The 12361-nt window shown below is 44.6% G+C and overlaps 1 protein-coding gene across 3 annotated transcripts in view; it reads right to left on the bottom strand.

Annotated features, from left to right (window-relative positions):
• Positions 1-12361, bottom strand: part of LOC133505555 (ankyrin-2-like) — an 89574-nt gene that overhangs the window by 7433 nt on the left and 69780 nt on the right. For all 3 annotated transcript variants that reach the window (XM_061828678.1, XM_061828679.1, XM_061828680.1), the window contains 2 exons: positions 656-745; positions 281-364 (listed from right to left, as the gene is read on the bottom strand). In XM_061828678.1, the coding sequence (XP_061684662.1) occupies positions 281-364; positions 656-745 (174 nt within the window). The remainder of the gene's footprint in view (positions 1-280; positions 365-655; positions 746-12361) is intronic.

Raw genomic sequence — 12361 nt, 5'->3', positions numbered from 1 at the left:
TTCCTCCCGCATCCCAAAAACACGCAGCAGTTATTGGACACTCTAAATTGCCCCAAGGTGCGATTGTGAGTGGGGCTGCTTGTCTCAATGTGGCCTGCGATTGGCCGCCAACCACTTCAGGGTGCACCCCGCCTACTGCCCGTTGACAGCTGGGTTAGTCTCCAGCACTCCCCGTGACCCTTGTGAGGATAAGGGGCTGCTTGGATGGTCTACAGTCCCTCAGCCATTCAACACTATACTTACTATATGTCATTTTCAGAAAAATCCCACCATTCTTTACCTTTTTGACGACAATGTGCCCGTTTTCATCTCGGTACTTTTCTTCTGTCACAGTCTCAGTCGGAAGGTCGGGCATTTCATCAGCCTGTAACGGGGGGGGGGGGGGTAAAAAGACACATTTGCACAATTACGTTTGGGTAGGAGCAACGGAACGTTTCAAGAACACGTCAAAGAAAAGGAAATGCACATTCGAGCTGCATTCTCAAGAAAATTGTGTGCAAATAAGCAGAATATCACCTTTTGTAAGCGGATATTTTTTTTTTCAAATCCTCTGATTAGTCTAAAGCTGTTAGTTGTGCAATGAAAAGCGAGTATGGTTAAAAATCACACCCTCCGTGCTCCATCCATCCACCTTGAATCATGTTGGGGTGGATACCTGAATGACAACTCTCCTTCGCACAATTCTGGTACTCAAAAATTCATCATCGGAACTTTCAGACATTGAGCCAATCTCTGCGATGATCTCCTGACCAAGTAGAACAAAATCAATCACGGTTCAATGAAAGAACATATCCAAAACAATCAATTTGGTGAGGCAAAAACACTTGCACGGTGTCCTTTCTTTCATGTCGTAGCCTGGACAGGACAACATAGCGGTCTGTTAGTTTCACCGAAAACACAAACGTCAAATCCTGATGTTTACTAAACGATCTGACAGGTGGTTAGGAAAGCGGCGGCTTTGGTTTCATGTGAGTACGAAACATGCTGAGGGTAGGACTGGTTAAATGAGAAATCCCGATATCATAATTGAGGGTTAGGAAGATTCCGTCCGTGTAGCCAGAGGTTTAGCGGTCATTCCTTTGGGAAGTCAAGCAAAGCTTGCAATGCCAGGCCAGTCCACTAGATCTAGCCTTACCCTTGTCAGAGAATTTGTCTCATCACATGCTCGCATTTTACAGCTGGGCAGTTCACACCGGGTGAATTCTTCAGCAGGCGCCTCTGAATGGAGTGATACATCCTCACTCTCCATGGGTACAACGTCTTGAACGACAGAGGCATCCTCAAAATCGTCACTTCCAGAAGACGGCAACGCTCGTCTATCTCCTGGCCAACTGAGGTCATCCCGAAGATGACCTTTATCTGAGCTAGACGTGAACTCTGCTTCATCGAGCTCTGTCTCTGAGGAATCTGATGCGGCCTGCCTGCACTCAAAGTAAGGCTCTGGATCTGAATATTCAGAGGCTGAACCGTGTGCACCACCGCTGACAACATCTTCATACGCCGGGCACACGAGGGTAAAGGCGGGTAAGATGGTCTGTTCGTCGTCAGAGGCCAGTAAAGGCATCGCTGTGTCGGTTTTCACTGAGCTAAGATGATAATCAGGTACGTCGTCGTCCGCCGGAGTGACGGATTCTTCCAACTGTTGCACATTAGCTCTCGGCTTCAACTCATCTGAGGAATCGTCAGTCTGGGTTCGATCCTCCAAGAGGAACTGTCTTCCGCAGGTGGTTGTTTCCAGTTGACGTCCACTCGCCAACGGACTAATCTCATCGGAGGACACCTCAACTTTCATTGAGATGGAGCACGGCATCAGTTCCTCAAAGCTAAACCGTCTTTCAAAAGTAGCCGTTTCTTGACTCGGAATGTCCTTGCATAACTCTCGGAGGCTCTTCCTTGCTGTGTCTTCCCTTTGGCAAGACGGTAAATTTGATTGACGCTCTTGACCTTGAATGGCATCACTTTGAAAATATTCCTCATAAAGATTACTTGGGACCTCTTCAGAAGCTTTGAGGAAAATTGGTTGAGCTACATCTGAAGGGAAACTCAGTGACTGCTCCACAATGTCATGATCTATTTTTTGATATTCTGCACTTGACAGGTCTTCGGTGGGGGATACTTGAGGTTCTCCACCAAAGCTTGACTGTGTAATTGCGGGCTCAAGTGACGCATCTCCAGTGACAACCTGCTCAAATATTTGTGCAGGCCGTGTGATTGTTGCGTTTGACTGGTTCGTATCGTCTCGCTCCAAACTACTGATCCTGACGTTATCAGCGGGGCATCTAGTCTCAAGTTGAAGGTCTTCGTACGTGGGACTGCTCAGGGCGTCATTAGGTCGTGATAAAGGCGTACACACCGTCTTTGATCCCAACTTTTCATCATGTGTCACTTTCACGTCTTCTGTATCTGAGAGTAAGCAGTGCAGTTGTGATGAAAAGGAACCCGGAAGAGTTGCCGGAGGGTTTGCTGATGTGGCAATTTCCTGTTCACCTCTTTCTTGAGCGGAGTCTTTGCTCTTTGAGCCGATTCCTTCACCTTGTTTGGGGAATGCGAGACCATCTTTGTCAGTAGTTTGTGGCGGACCAGTTTCACGAATCATCGGGATCTCAGATTGTGATTTAGGCTGACAAAAAGTATTGGCAACGGGTGACTCAATATCTTCACAAAGTGCGTTTGTGTTACAAGGTATGTTTGTTACAAAGGACTCCAAGTCTGGATCTTCTTGGTCTCGAGGTTTGGCAAGATTTGCCTCAGAAGATGATGTTGATACCTGCAGGATATGATGGAATGAAAAAGATAAAAATGATTTGTGATTGATGGAGAATGAGAGTCAAATGAAACATGCATGTTGTGAAGGCCCGGTGTCAGAGCAACGTCTCTGATGCAAAAATCCACTCGCATTGACCGAAGGTCATTCCAGTAGTATTGTGTAACAAAATATAAATTTGCCGTCAACAGCACACTCAATCAAAAACGCTATTGAAAATAAAATGGCACTATACAGGGCAGGACACAAGTGAACTTGCGTCATAATCCATATTGGGGTGGGCGTGCGTCGTTTCATTTACTGGGGGTCCTCGGTTTACAACGGCAGTTTTGTTCCTAGACCAGCGGTGCTGTCTGAATGAGGATATAAGTCGCAAAGTGCTTCACTCTATAAGTAACCTGTGTTTACGCAGGAGCAAAGTAACGATGGAAGGAAGAAACATTTATATGCCTTACATACAACTCGATCAAATGAAAAAGTGCAAGTACAGGAGTAACTGAGGCTGCCTCCTTGTGCCGCAACTGAGCAAGTACTTAATTGCGTTCGTAACCTCCAAACTTGGGAAATTGACAGCATTGTAAACCGAGGACCTCCTGTAAGTGGCCGATGCTCTGCTATCACATCAGTGCAGAAAGCAAAACATTCGCCGTTAGAATGCCGAGCACAGTACTGAACGCTGGTTCTGACAGTTGCTGTGCTACGGCCGGATGGAAATCCAGAAAGAAAGAAAAAACATTGCATCTCCTTTAGTACAAACGCGCCACGGCACTCAGGCCAATGTGTGCAATTAGTAAAATCTCGAGGGAAAACCTTCATTCCAACAACATACAGCAGAGTGCCACGATTATTGATTATACGAAGCAACACTGCATTCCCCGCACAGCAAGACCGTCTGCTGTCTTACCGGCAGAACTTGGAACTTTTTGTCCGTTCTCACTGACTGACTGTTCGTGTCTTTGTCAAGGACATCTCGGCTGTGTGTCATCATTAACGGAGATATGCTGCCTGTTCCTTTACGCTCAAGCAAAAGCGGTCTTGGTTCCGTTGTTTTACTCCTCGTTTGAGTTTGTTTGCGGAAGGCCTCCATGAGTTTGGCAGTCTGACGGAAATCCACGTTTTCTTCCACAGACGGCATCTGGCTCAACTCTGGCTGGCTTGTATTCCCAGTCATGGTCTCGTTCAGTTGAGGCTTGATGCGGCTCATGTTTTTATAATGATCGTATTCTTCAACAAATTGTTCCTTCCCAGTAGCTGGCAAACATTCACTGTGGTTTTGCTCGGAAGCAGTTAGACCGAACGTGACTTTGTTTCCCTTATAGACTGGATCAGACGTGTGTGCCATTAATCTCATGTGGACTGGCTTGTGGGCAAGTCTTTGGTCTGTGGCAATACTTTCACCAATGAGACGCAGTTGAGGTTGTTTTAAACACTGAACTGAATCTTCGACTGAATTGAGAATTCCAGGGGAAGATTGTCTTGAATTAGAAAAGGACGAGTCACCAGATGAACGGACATCATTGTTTTGATGGTGCAATATGTCAAGAGTGTCACTGGAAAGGGCAGTAGATTTTGGAGACTCTGGTGTGGACTCATCGTGACAATCAACTAACTCAAGATGTAACGCTGTGGAATCTGGTGAAATAGAAGCATTTTCTGAGAAGTGATGGGAATGAAATGCCTCACATATGTCCACAATATTAGTTGATGGTGAAAATGATTCGCTGAATTCACGATCCTCAGCAAGTTGGGAAGAATATTTTGGTGCAATGTATGGGAAGACAGAGTCTGGATGACCTCTTGGAGCAGTAAATATGTCAGTGAGGCAGGCTGAATGATTCTCTGAAAGACGACTGGGTGAAGGATTATAACAAGACAGCGATAGTTTGCGTTGCTGTTTGAAAGAGGAGGGGACTGGTTTAGAATCGTCGAAACGATGGTGTTCATCATCTAAACTAAAAAAACTTTTAAGAGAAGAATATTGTCCCTTATAGTGAGGATCAAGCAAAGATGAAATTAATTTTTTATAGTTATGGTTAAATGGACAGTCCTGAAGTAAGGACGTGTCTACTTCTGTAGAAACAGAATCTGGAGACAAAGCCTTGCTGCTAAATAAGTTTCGATGTCTGATGGAACGGAATCTGGAGAAAGTGGTCTGGTTCCATCAAAAAGGTCGGTGAGAACCAAATCACAACCTTCCCAGTCTGAAACGCTCGAATGTGGTGTGTACGACCTTTGGTGAAAGCATGGGTCGTGATTCTCAATTATGTCATAATGACGAACAGGTGAGTCAGGAGAAAGAGCCCTGAGTTCACATTGAGACGCCAGAGACTCTGGAGAAGAAGGTCTCCCCTCCAGAGTCAACTCATCTGAGGAGTAGTCAGAAAAGTCATCAATGGAGTCAGACGGTAGCAAAAGGGGCCTGACCACAAAAGCCGTGTCTTCTGACTTGGTCTCTGATTTGATTTCATGTTTAAAACCACGGACAGCATCTGCATACGTAAAAGGTTTTCCGAAAGACCCTGGTTCGTCCCCAATAGCCACAATTTTATCTTCTGCACTTCCATTTTGTGACGAAACTGAACCTGGCGATTCTGGCCTGCTGTCCTCAAAGATATCCTTGACACAAAATTCTGAATATTCCATATCAGACAATGTTGAGAGAGGAGAAACTGGCCTTTCCTCGTCATACTGCAAGTAATAACTACAATGTTGTTTGTTGTTTTGCAAAAACATCAAGTCAGGATCAAGTGAACACTTCTCAACTGATACCACAGACTCTGGGGACGATGCTCTGAACTCTAATAGCCAGTCCCGAAGTAGGGATGTGTCTAAATCTGAAGATACCGAATCTGGAGACAACGCCCTGCTGCTAAGAAATATATCTTGTTCTGTGTCTGATGTCACGGAATGTGGAGAGAGTGGTCTGGTTTCATCAAACAAGTCGCTGAGGCACAAGTCACAACCTTCCAAGTCTGAAACGCTCGATTGTGGTGTATACGACCTTTGGTGAAAGCATGGTTCATAATTCTCAATTATGTCATAATGAGGAACAGGTGAGTCAGGAGAAAGAGCCCTGAGTTCACATTGGGATCCCACAGACTGTGGAGAAGAAGGTCTCCCCTCCAGAGTCAACTCATCTGAGGAGTAGTCAGACAAGTCATCAAAGGAGTCAGATGGTCGCAAAATAGGCCTGGGCTCATAAGCCATGTCTTCGGACTTGGTCTCTGATTTGATTTCGTTTTTAAAGCCACGAACAGCATCTGCATACGTAAAAGGTCTTGCGAAAGACCCTGGTTCATCCCCAATAGCCACAACTTTATCTTCTGCACTTCCATTTTGTGACGAAACTGAATCTGGCGATTCTGGTCTGCTGTCCTCAAAGATATTCGTGACACAAAATTCTGAATACTCAGTATCAGACATTGATGACAGGCGAGAAACTGACCTTTCCTCGTCATACTGCAAGTAATAACTACAATGTTGTTTGTTGTTTTGCAAAAACATCAAATCAGGATCAAGTGAACACTTCTCAAGTGATACCACAGACTCTGGGGACGATGCGCTGAACTCTAATAGCCAGTCCCGAAGTAGGGATGTGTCTAAATCTGAAGATACAGAATCTGGAGACAACGCCCTGCTGCTAAGTAAGATATCTTGTTCTGTGTCTGATGTAACAGAATGTGGAGAAAGTGGTCTGGTTTCATCAAACAGGTCGGTGAGACACAAGTCACAACCTTCCCAGTCTGAAACGCTCGATTGTGGTGTATCCGACCTTTGGTGAAAGCATGTTTCATAATTCTCAATTATGTCATAATGAGGAACAGGTGAGTCAGGAGAAAGAGCCCTGAGTTCACATTGAGATACCACAGACTGTGGAGAAGAAGGTCTCACCTCCAGAAATAACTCATCTGAGGAGTTGTCAGAAAAGTCATCAATGGAGTCAGACGGTAGCAAAATAGGCCTGACCTCCAAAGATGTGTCTTCGGACTTGGTCTCTGATTTGATTTCGTTTTTAAAGCCACGAACAGCATCTGCATACGTAAAAGGTCTTGCGAAAGACCCTGATTCGTCCCCAACAGCCACAGCTTTATCTTCTGCACTTACATTTTGTGACGAAACTGGATCTGGCGATTCTGGCCTGCTGTCCTCAAAGATATCCTTGACACAAAATTCTGAATACTCCATATTGGACAATGCTGACAGAGGAGAAACTGGCCTTTCCTCATCATACTGCAAGTAATAACTACAATGTTGTTTGTTGTTTTGCAAAAACATCAAGTCAGGATCAAGTGAACACTTCTCAACTGATACCACAGACTCTGGGGACAATGTTCTGAACTCTAATAGCCAGTCCCGAAGTAGGGATGTGTTTAAATCTGAAGATACAGAATCCGGAGATAACGCCCTGCTGCTAAATAAGATATCTTGTTCTGTGTCTGATGTCACGGAATGTGGAGAGAGTGGTCTGGTTTCATCAAACAGGTCGGTGAAACACAAGTCACAACCTTCCCAGTCTGAAACGCTCGATTGTGGCGTATACGACCTTTGGTGAAAGCATGTTTCATAATTCTCAATCCTGGCCATATCATAATGAGGAACAGGTGAGTCAGGAGAAAGAGCCCAGAGTTCACATTGGGATCCCACAGACTGTGGAGAAGAAGGTCTCACCTCCAGAGTCAACTCGTCTGACGAGTACTCAGACAAGTCATCAAAGGAGTCAGATTGTCGGAAAATAGGCCTGGTCTCATAAGACGTGTCTTCGGACTTGGTCTCTGATTTGATTTCGTTTTTAAAGCCGCGAACAGCATCTGCATATGTAAAAGGTCTTGCGAAAGACCCTGGTCCGTCTCCAATCGCCACAACTTTATCTTCTGCACTTAAATTTTGTGACAAAACTGAGTCTGGTGATTCTGGCCTGCTGTCCTCAAAGATATTCGTGACACAAAATTCTGAATTCTCCATATCAGACAATGTTGAGAGAGGAGAAACTGGCCTTTCCTCATCATACTGCAAGTAATAACTACAATGTTGTTTGTTGTTTTGCAAAAACATCAAGTCAGGATCAAGTGAACAATTCTCAACTAATACCACAGACTCTGGGGATGATGTTCTGACACCTAATAGCCAGTCCTTAAGTAATGACGTGTCTAAATCTGAAGATACCAAATCTGGAGATAACCCTGCTGCGAAGTAAGATATCTTGTTCTGTATCTGATGTAACGGAATGTGGAGAGAGTGGTCTGGTTTCATCAAACAGGTCGGTGAGACACAAGTCACAACCTTCCCAGTTTGAAACGGTTGATGGTGGCGTATACGACCTTTGGTGAAAGCATGTTTCATAATTCTCAATCCTGGCCATATCATAATGAGGAACAGGTGAGTCAGGAGAAAGAGCCCAGAGTTCACATTGGGATCCCACAGACTGTGGAGAAGAAGGTCTCACCTCCAGAGTCAACTCATCTGACGAGTACTCAGACAAGTCATCAAAGGAGTCAGATGGTAGCAAAATAGGCCTGACCTCCAAAGACGTGTCGTCGGACTTGGTCTCTGATTTGATTTCATGTTTAAAACCACGGACAGCATCTGCATACGTAAAAGGTCTTGCGAAAGACCCTGGTTCGTCCCCAATAGCCACAACTTTATCTTCTGGTCTTACATTTTGTGATGAAACTGAACCTGGCGATTCTGGCCTGCTGTCCTCAAAGATATTTGTGACACAAAATTCTGAATACTCAGTATCAGACAATGATGACAGGCGAGAAACTGACCTTTCCTCATCATACTGCAAGTAATAACTACAATGTTGTTTGTTGTTTTGCAAAAACATCAAATCAGGATCAAGTGAATACTTCTCAAGTGATACCACAGACTCTGGGGACGATGTTCTGAAGTCTAATAGCCAGTCCTTAAGTAGGGATGTGTCTAAATCTGAAGATACCGAATCTGGAGATAACGCCCTGCCGCTAAGTAAGATATCTTGTTCTGTGTCTGATGTCACGGAATGTGGAGAGAGTGGTCTGGTTTCATCAAACAAGTCGCTGAGACACAAATCACAACCTTCCCAGTCTGAAATGCTCGATTGTGGCGTATAAGACCTTTGGTGAAAGCATGGGTCGTATTTCTCAATTATGTCATAATGAGGAACAGGTGAGTCAGGAGAAAGATCCCCAAGTTCACATTGGGATCCCACAGACTGTGGAGAAGAAGGTCTCACCTCCAGAAATAACTCATCTGAGGAGTAGTCAGAAAAGTCATCAATGGAGTCAGACGGTAGCAAAAGGGGCCTGACCACAAAAGCCGTGTCTTCGGACTTGGTCTCTGATTTGATTTCATGTTTAAAACCACGGACAGCATCTGCATACGTAAAAGGTTTTCCGAAAGACCCTGGTTCGTCCCCAATAGCCACAACTTTATCTTCTGCACTTCCATTTTGTGACGAAACTGAACCTGGCGATTCTGGCCTGCTGTCCTCAAAGATATCCTTGACACAAAATTCTGAATACTCAGTATCAGACAATGATGACAGGCGAGAAACTGACCTTTCCTCGTCATACTGCAAGTAATAACTACAATGTTGTTTGTTGTTTTGCAAAAACATCAAGTCAGGATCAAGTGAACAATTCTCAACTAATACCACAGACTCTGGGGTGATGTTCTGACACCTAATAGCCAGTCCTTAAGTAATGACGTGTCTAAATCTGAAGATACCGAATCTGGAGACAACGCCCTGCTGGTCAATAAGACATCTTGATCTCTGTCTGATGGAACAGAATCTGGAGATAGCGGTCTTGTTTCATCAAACAGGTCGATGAGACACAAGTCACAACCTTCCCAGTCTGAAACGCTCGATTGTGGCGTATACGACCTTTGGTGAAAGCATGTTTCATAATTCTCAATCCTGGCCATGTCATAATGAGGAACAGGTGAGTCAGGAGAAAGAGCCCAGAGTTCACATTGGGATCCCACAGACTGTGGAGAAGAAGGTCTCCCCTCCAGAGTCAACTCGTCTGACGAGTACTCAGACAAGTCATCAAAGGAGTCAGATGGTAGCAAAATAGGCCTGACCTCCAAAGACGTGTCTTCGGACTTGGTCTCTGATTTGATTTCGTTTTTAAAGCCACGAACAGCATCTGCATATGTAAAAGGTCTTGCGAAAGACCCTGGTTTGTCTCCAATTGCCACCACTTTATCTTCTGCACTTCTATTTTGTGACGAAACTGAATCTGGCGATTGTGGCCTGCTGTCCTCAAAGATATCCTTGACACAAAATTCTGAATACTCCATATTGGACAATGCTGACAGAGGAGAAACTGGCCTTTCCTCATCATACTGCAAGTAATAACTACAATGTTGTTTGTTGTTTTGCAAAAACATCAAATCAGGATCAAGTGAACACTTCTCAACTGATACCACAGACTCTGGGGACGATGCTCTGAACTCTAATAGCCAGTCCCGAAGTAGGGATGTGTCTAAATCTGAAGATACCGAATCTGGAGACAACGCCCTGCTGCTAAGCAAGATATCTTGTTCTGTGTCTGATGTCACGGAATGTGGAGAGAGTGATCTGGTTTCATCAAACAGGTCGGTGAAACACAAGTCACAACCTTCCCAGTCTGAAACGCTCGATTGTGGCGTATACGACCTTTGGTGAAAGCATGTTTCATAATTCTCAATCCTGGCCATGTCATAATGAGGAACAGGTGAGTCAGGAGAAAGAGCCCTGAGTTCACATTGGGATCCCACAGACTGTGGAGAAGAAGGTCTCCCCTCCAGAGTCAACTCATCTGAGGAGTAGTCAGACAAGTCATCAAAGGAGTCAGATGGTCGCAAAATAGGCCTGGGCTCATAAGCCATGTGTTCGGACTTGGTCTCTGATTTGATTTCGTTTTTAAAGCCACGAACAGCATCTGCATACGTAAAAGGTCTTGCGAACAACCCTGGTTTGTCTCCAATTGCCACCACTTTATCTTCTGCACTTCTATTTTGTGACGAAACTGAATCTGGCGATTGTGGCCTGCTGTCCTCAAAGATATCCTTGACACAAAATTCTGAATACTCCATATTGGACAATGCTGACAGAGGAGAAACTGGCCTTTCCTCGTCATACTGCAAGTAATAACTACAATGTTGTTTGTTGTTTTGCAAAAACATCAAGTCAGGATCAATTGAACAATTCACAACTAAGACCACAGACTCTGGGGACGATGTTCTGACACCTAATAGCCAGTCCTTAAGTAATGACGTGTCTAAATCTGAAGATACCGAATCTGGAGACAACGCCCTGCTGCTAAGTAAGATATCTTGTTCTGTGTCTGATGTAACAGAATGTGGAGAAAGTGGTCTGGTTTCATCAAACAGGTCGGTGAGACACAAGTCACAACCTTCCCAGTCTGAAACGCTCGATTGTGGTGTATCCGACCTTTGGTGAAAGCATGTTTCATAATTCTCAATTATGTCATAATGAGGAACAGGTGAGTCAGGAGAAAGAGCCCTGAGTTCACATTGAGATACCACAGACTGTGGAGAAGAAGGTCTCACCTCCAGAAATAACTCATCTGAGGAGTAGTCAGAAAAGTCATCAATGGAGTCAGACGGTAGCAAAAGGGGCCTGACCACAAAAGCCGTGTCTTCGGACTTGGTCTCTGATTTGATTTCATGTTTAAAACCACGGACAGCATCTGCATACGTAAAAGGTTTTCCGAAAGACCCTGGTTCGTCCCCAATAGCCACAACTTTATCTTCTGCACTTCCATTTTGTGACGAAACTGAACCTGGCGATTCTGGCCTGCTGTCCTCAAAGATATCCTTGACACAAAATTCTGAATACTCAGTATCAGACAATGATGACAGGCGAGAAACTGACCTTTCCTCGTCATACTGCAAGTAATAACTACAATGTTGTTTGTTGTTTTGCAAAAACATCAAATCAGGATCAAGTGAACACTTCTCAAGTGATACCACAGACTCTGGGGACGATGCTCTGAACTCTAATAGCCAGTCCCGAAGTAGGGATGTGTCTAAATCTGAAGATACCGAATCCGGAGACAACGCCCTGCTGCTAAGCAAGATATCTTGTTCTGTGTCTGATGTCACGGAATGTGGAGAGAGTGGTCTGGTTTCATCAAACAAGTCGCTGAGACACAAGTCACAACCTTCCCAGTCTGAAACGGTCGATTGTGGCGTATACGACGTTTGGTGAAAGCATGGGTCGTAATTCTCAATTCTAGCCATGTCATAATGAACAGGAACAGGTGAGTCAGGAGAGAGAGCCCCGAGTTCACGTTGGGATCCCACAGACTGTGGAGAAGAAGGCCTCAATTCTATCACCAAGTTTTGCCTGGAGTCGTCAGATATCTCAAAGTAGTCCGACTTTACTTCAGACCTGCCATCTACTTGCTTTTCGTCTGTTATGCCACACACAATTTCTGCATATGTAAAACACCTTTCTGAAGTTTTTCTTTGGGCAGAGTTCATCGTTGCAAGGGTTTGTCTCTCTGCTTTTTTTAATGACTCCGAATTTTGTGTTTTCGGTCCGCTCTTTTCTGAGCTATGTTTCAGACACGGGTCAGTGTATTGCAAAAAAAAGGTGCAATGTGT

The sequence above is a fragment of the Syngnathoides biaculeatus genome, chromosome 9 (genome assembly GCF_019802595.1).
Source record: "Syngnathoides biaculeatus isolate LvHL_M chromosome 9, ASM1980259v1, whole genome shotgun sequence".
Classification (NCBI taxonomy): Eukaryota; Metazoa; Chordata; class Actinopteri; order Syngnathiformes; family Syngnathidae; genus Syngnathoides; species Syngnathoides biaculeatus.
This window is presented reverse-complemented; position numbering and strand designations above follow the sequence as displayed.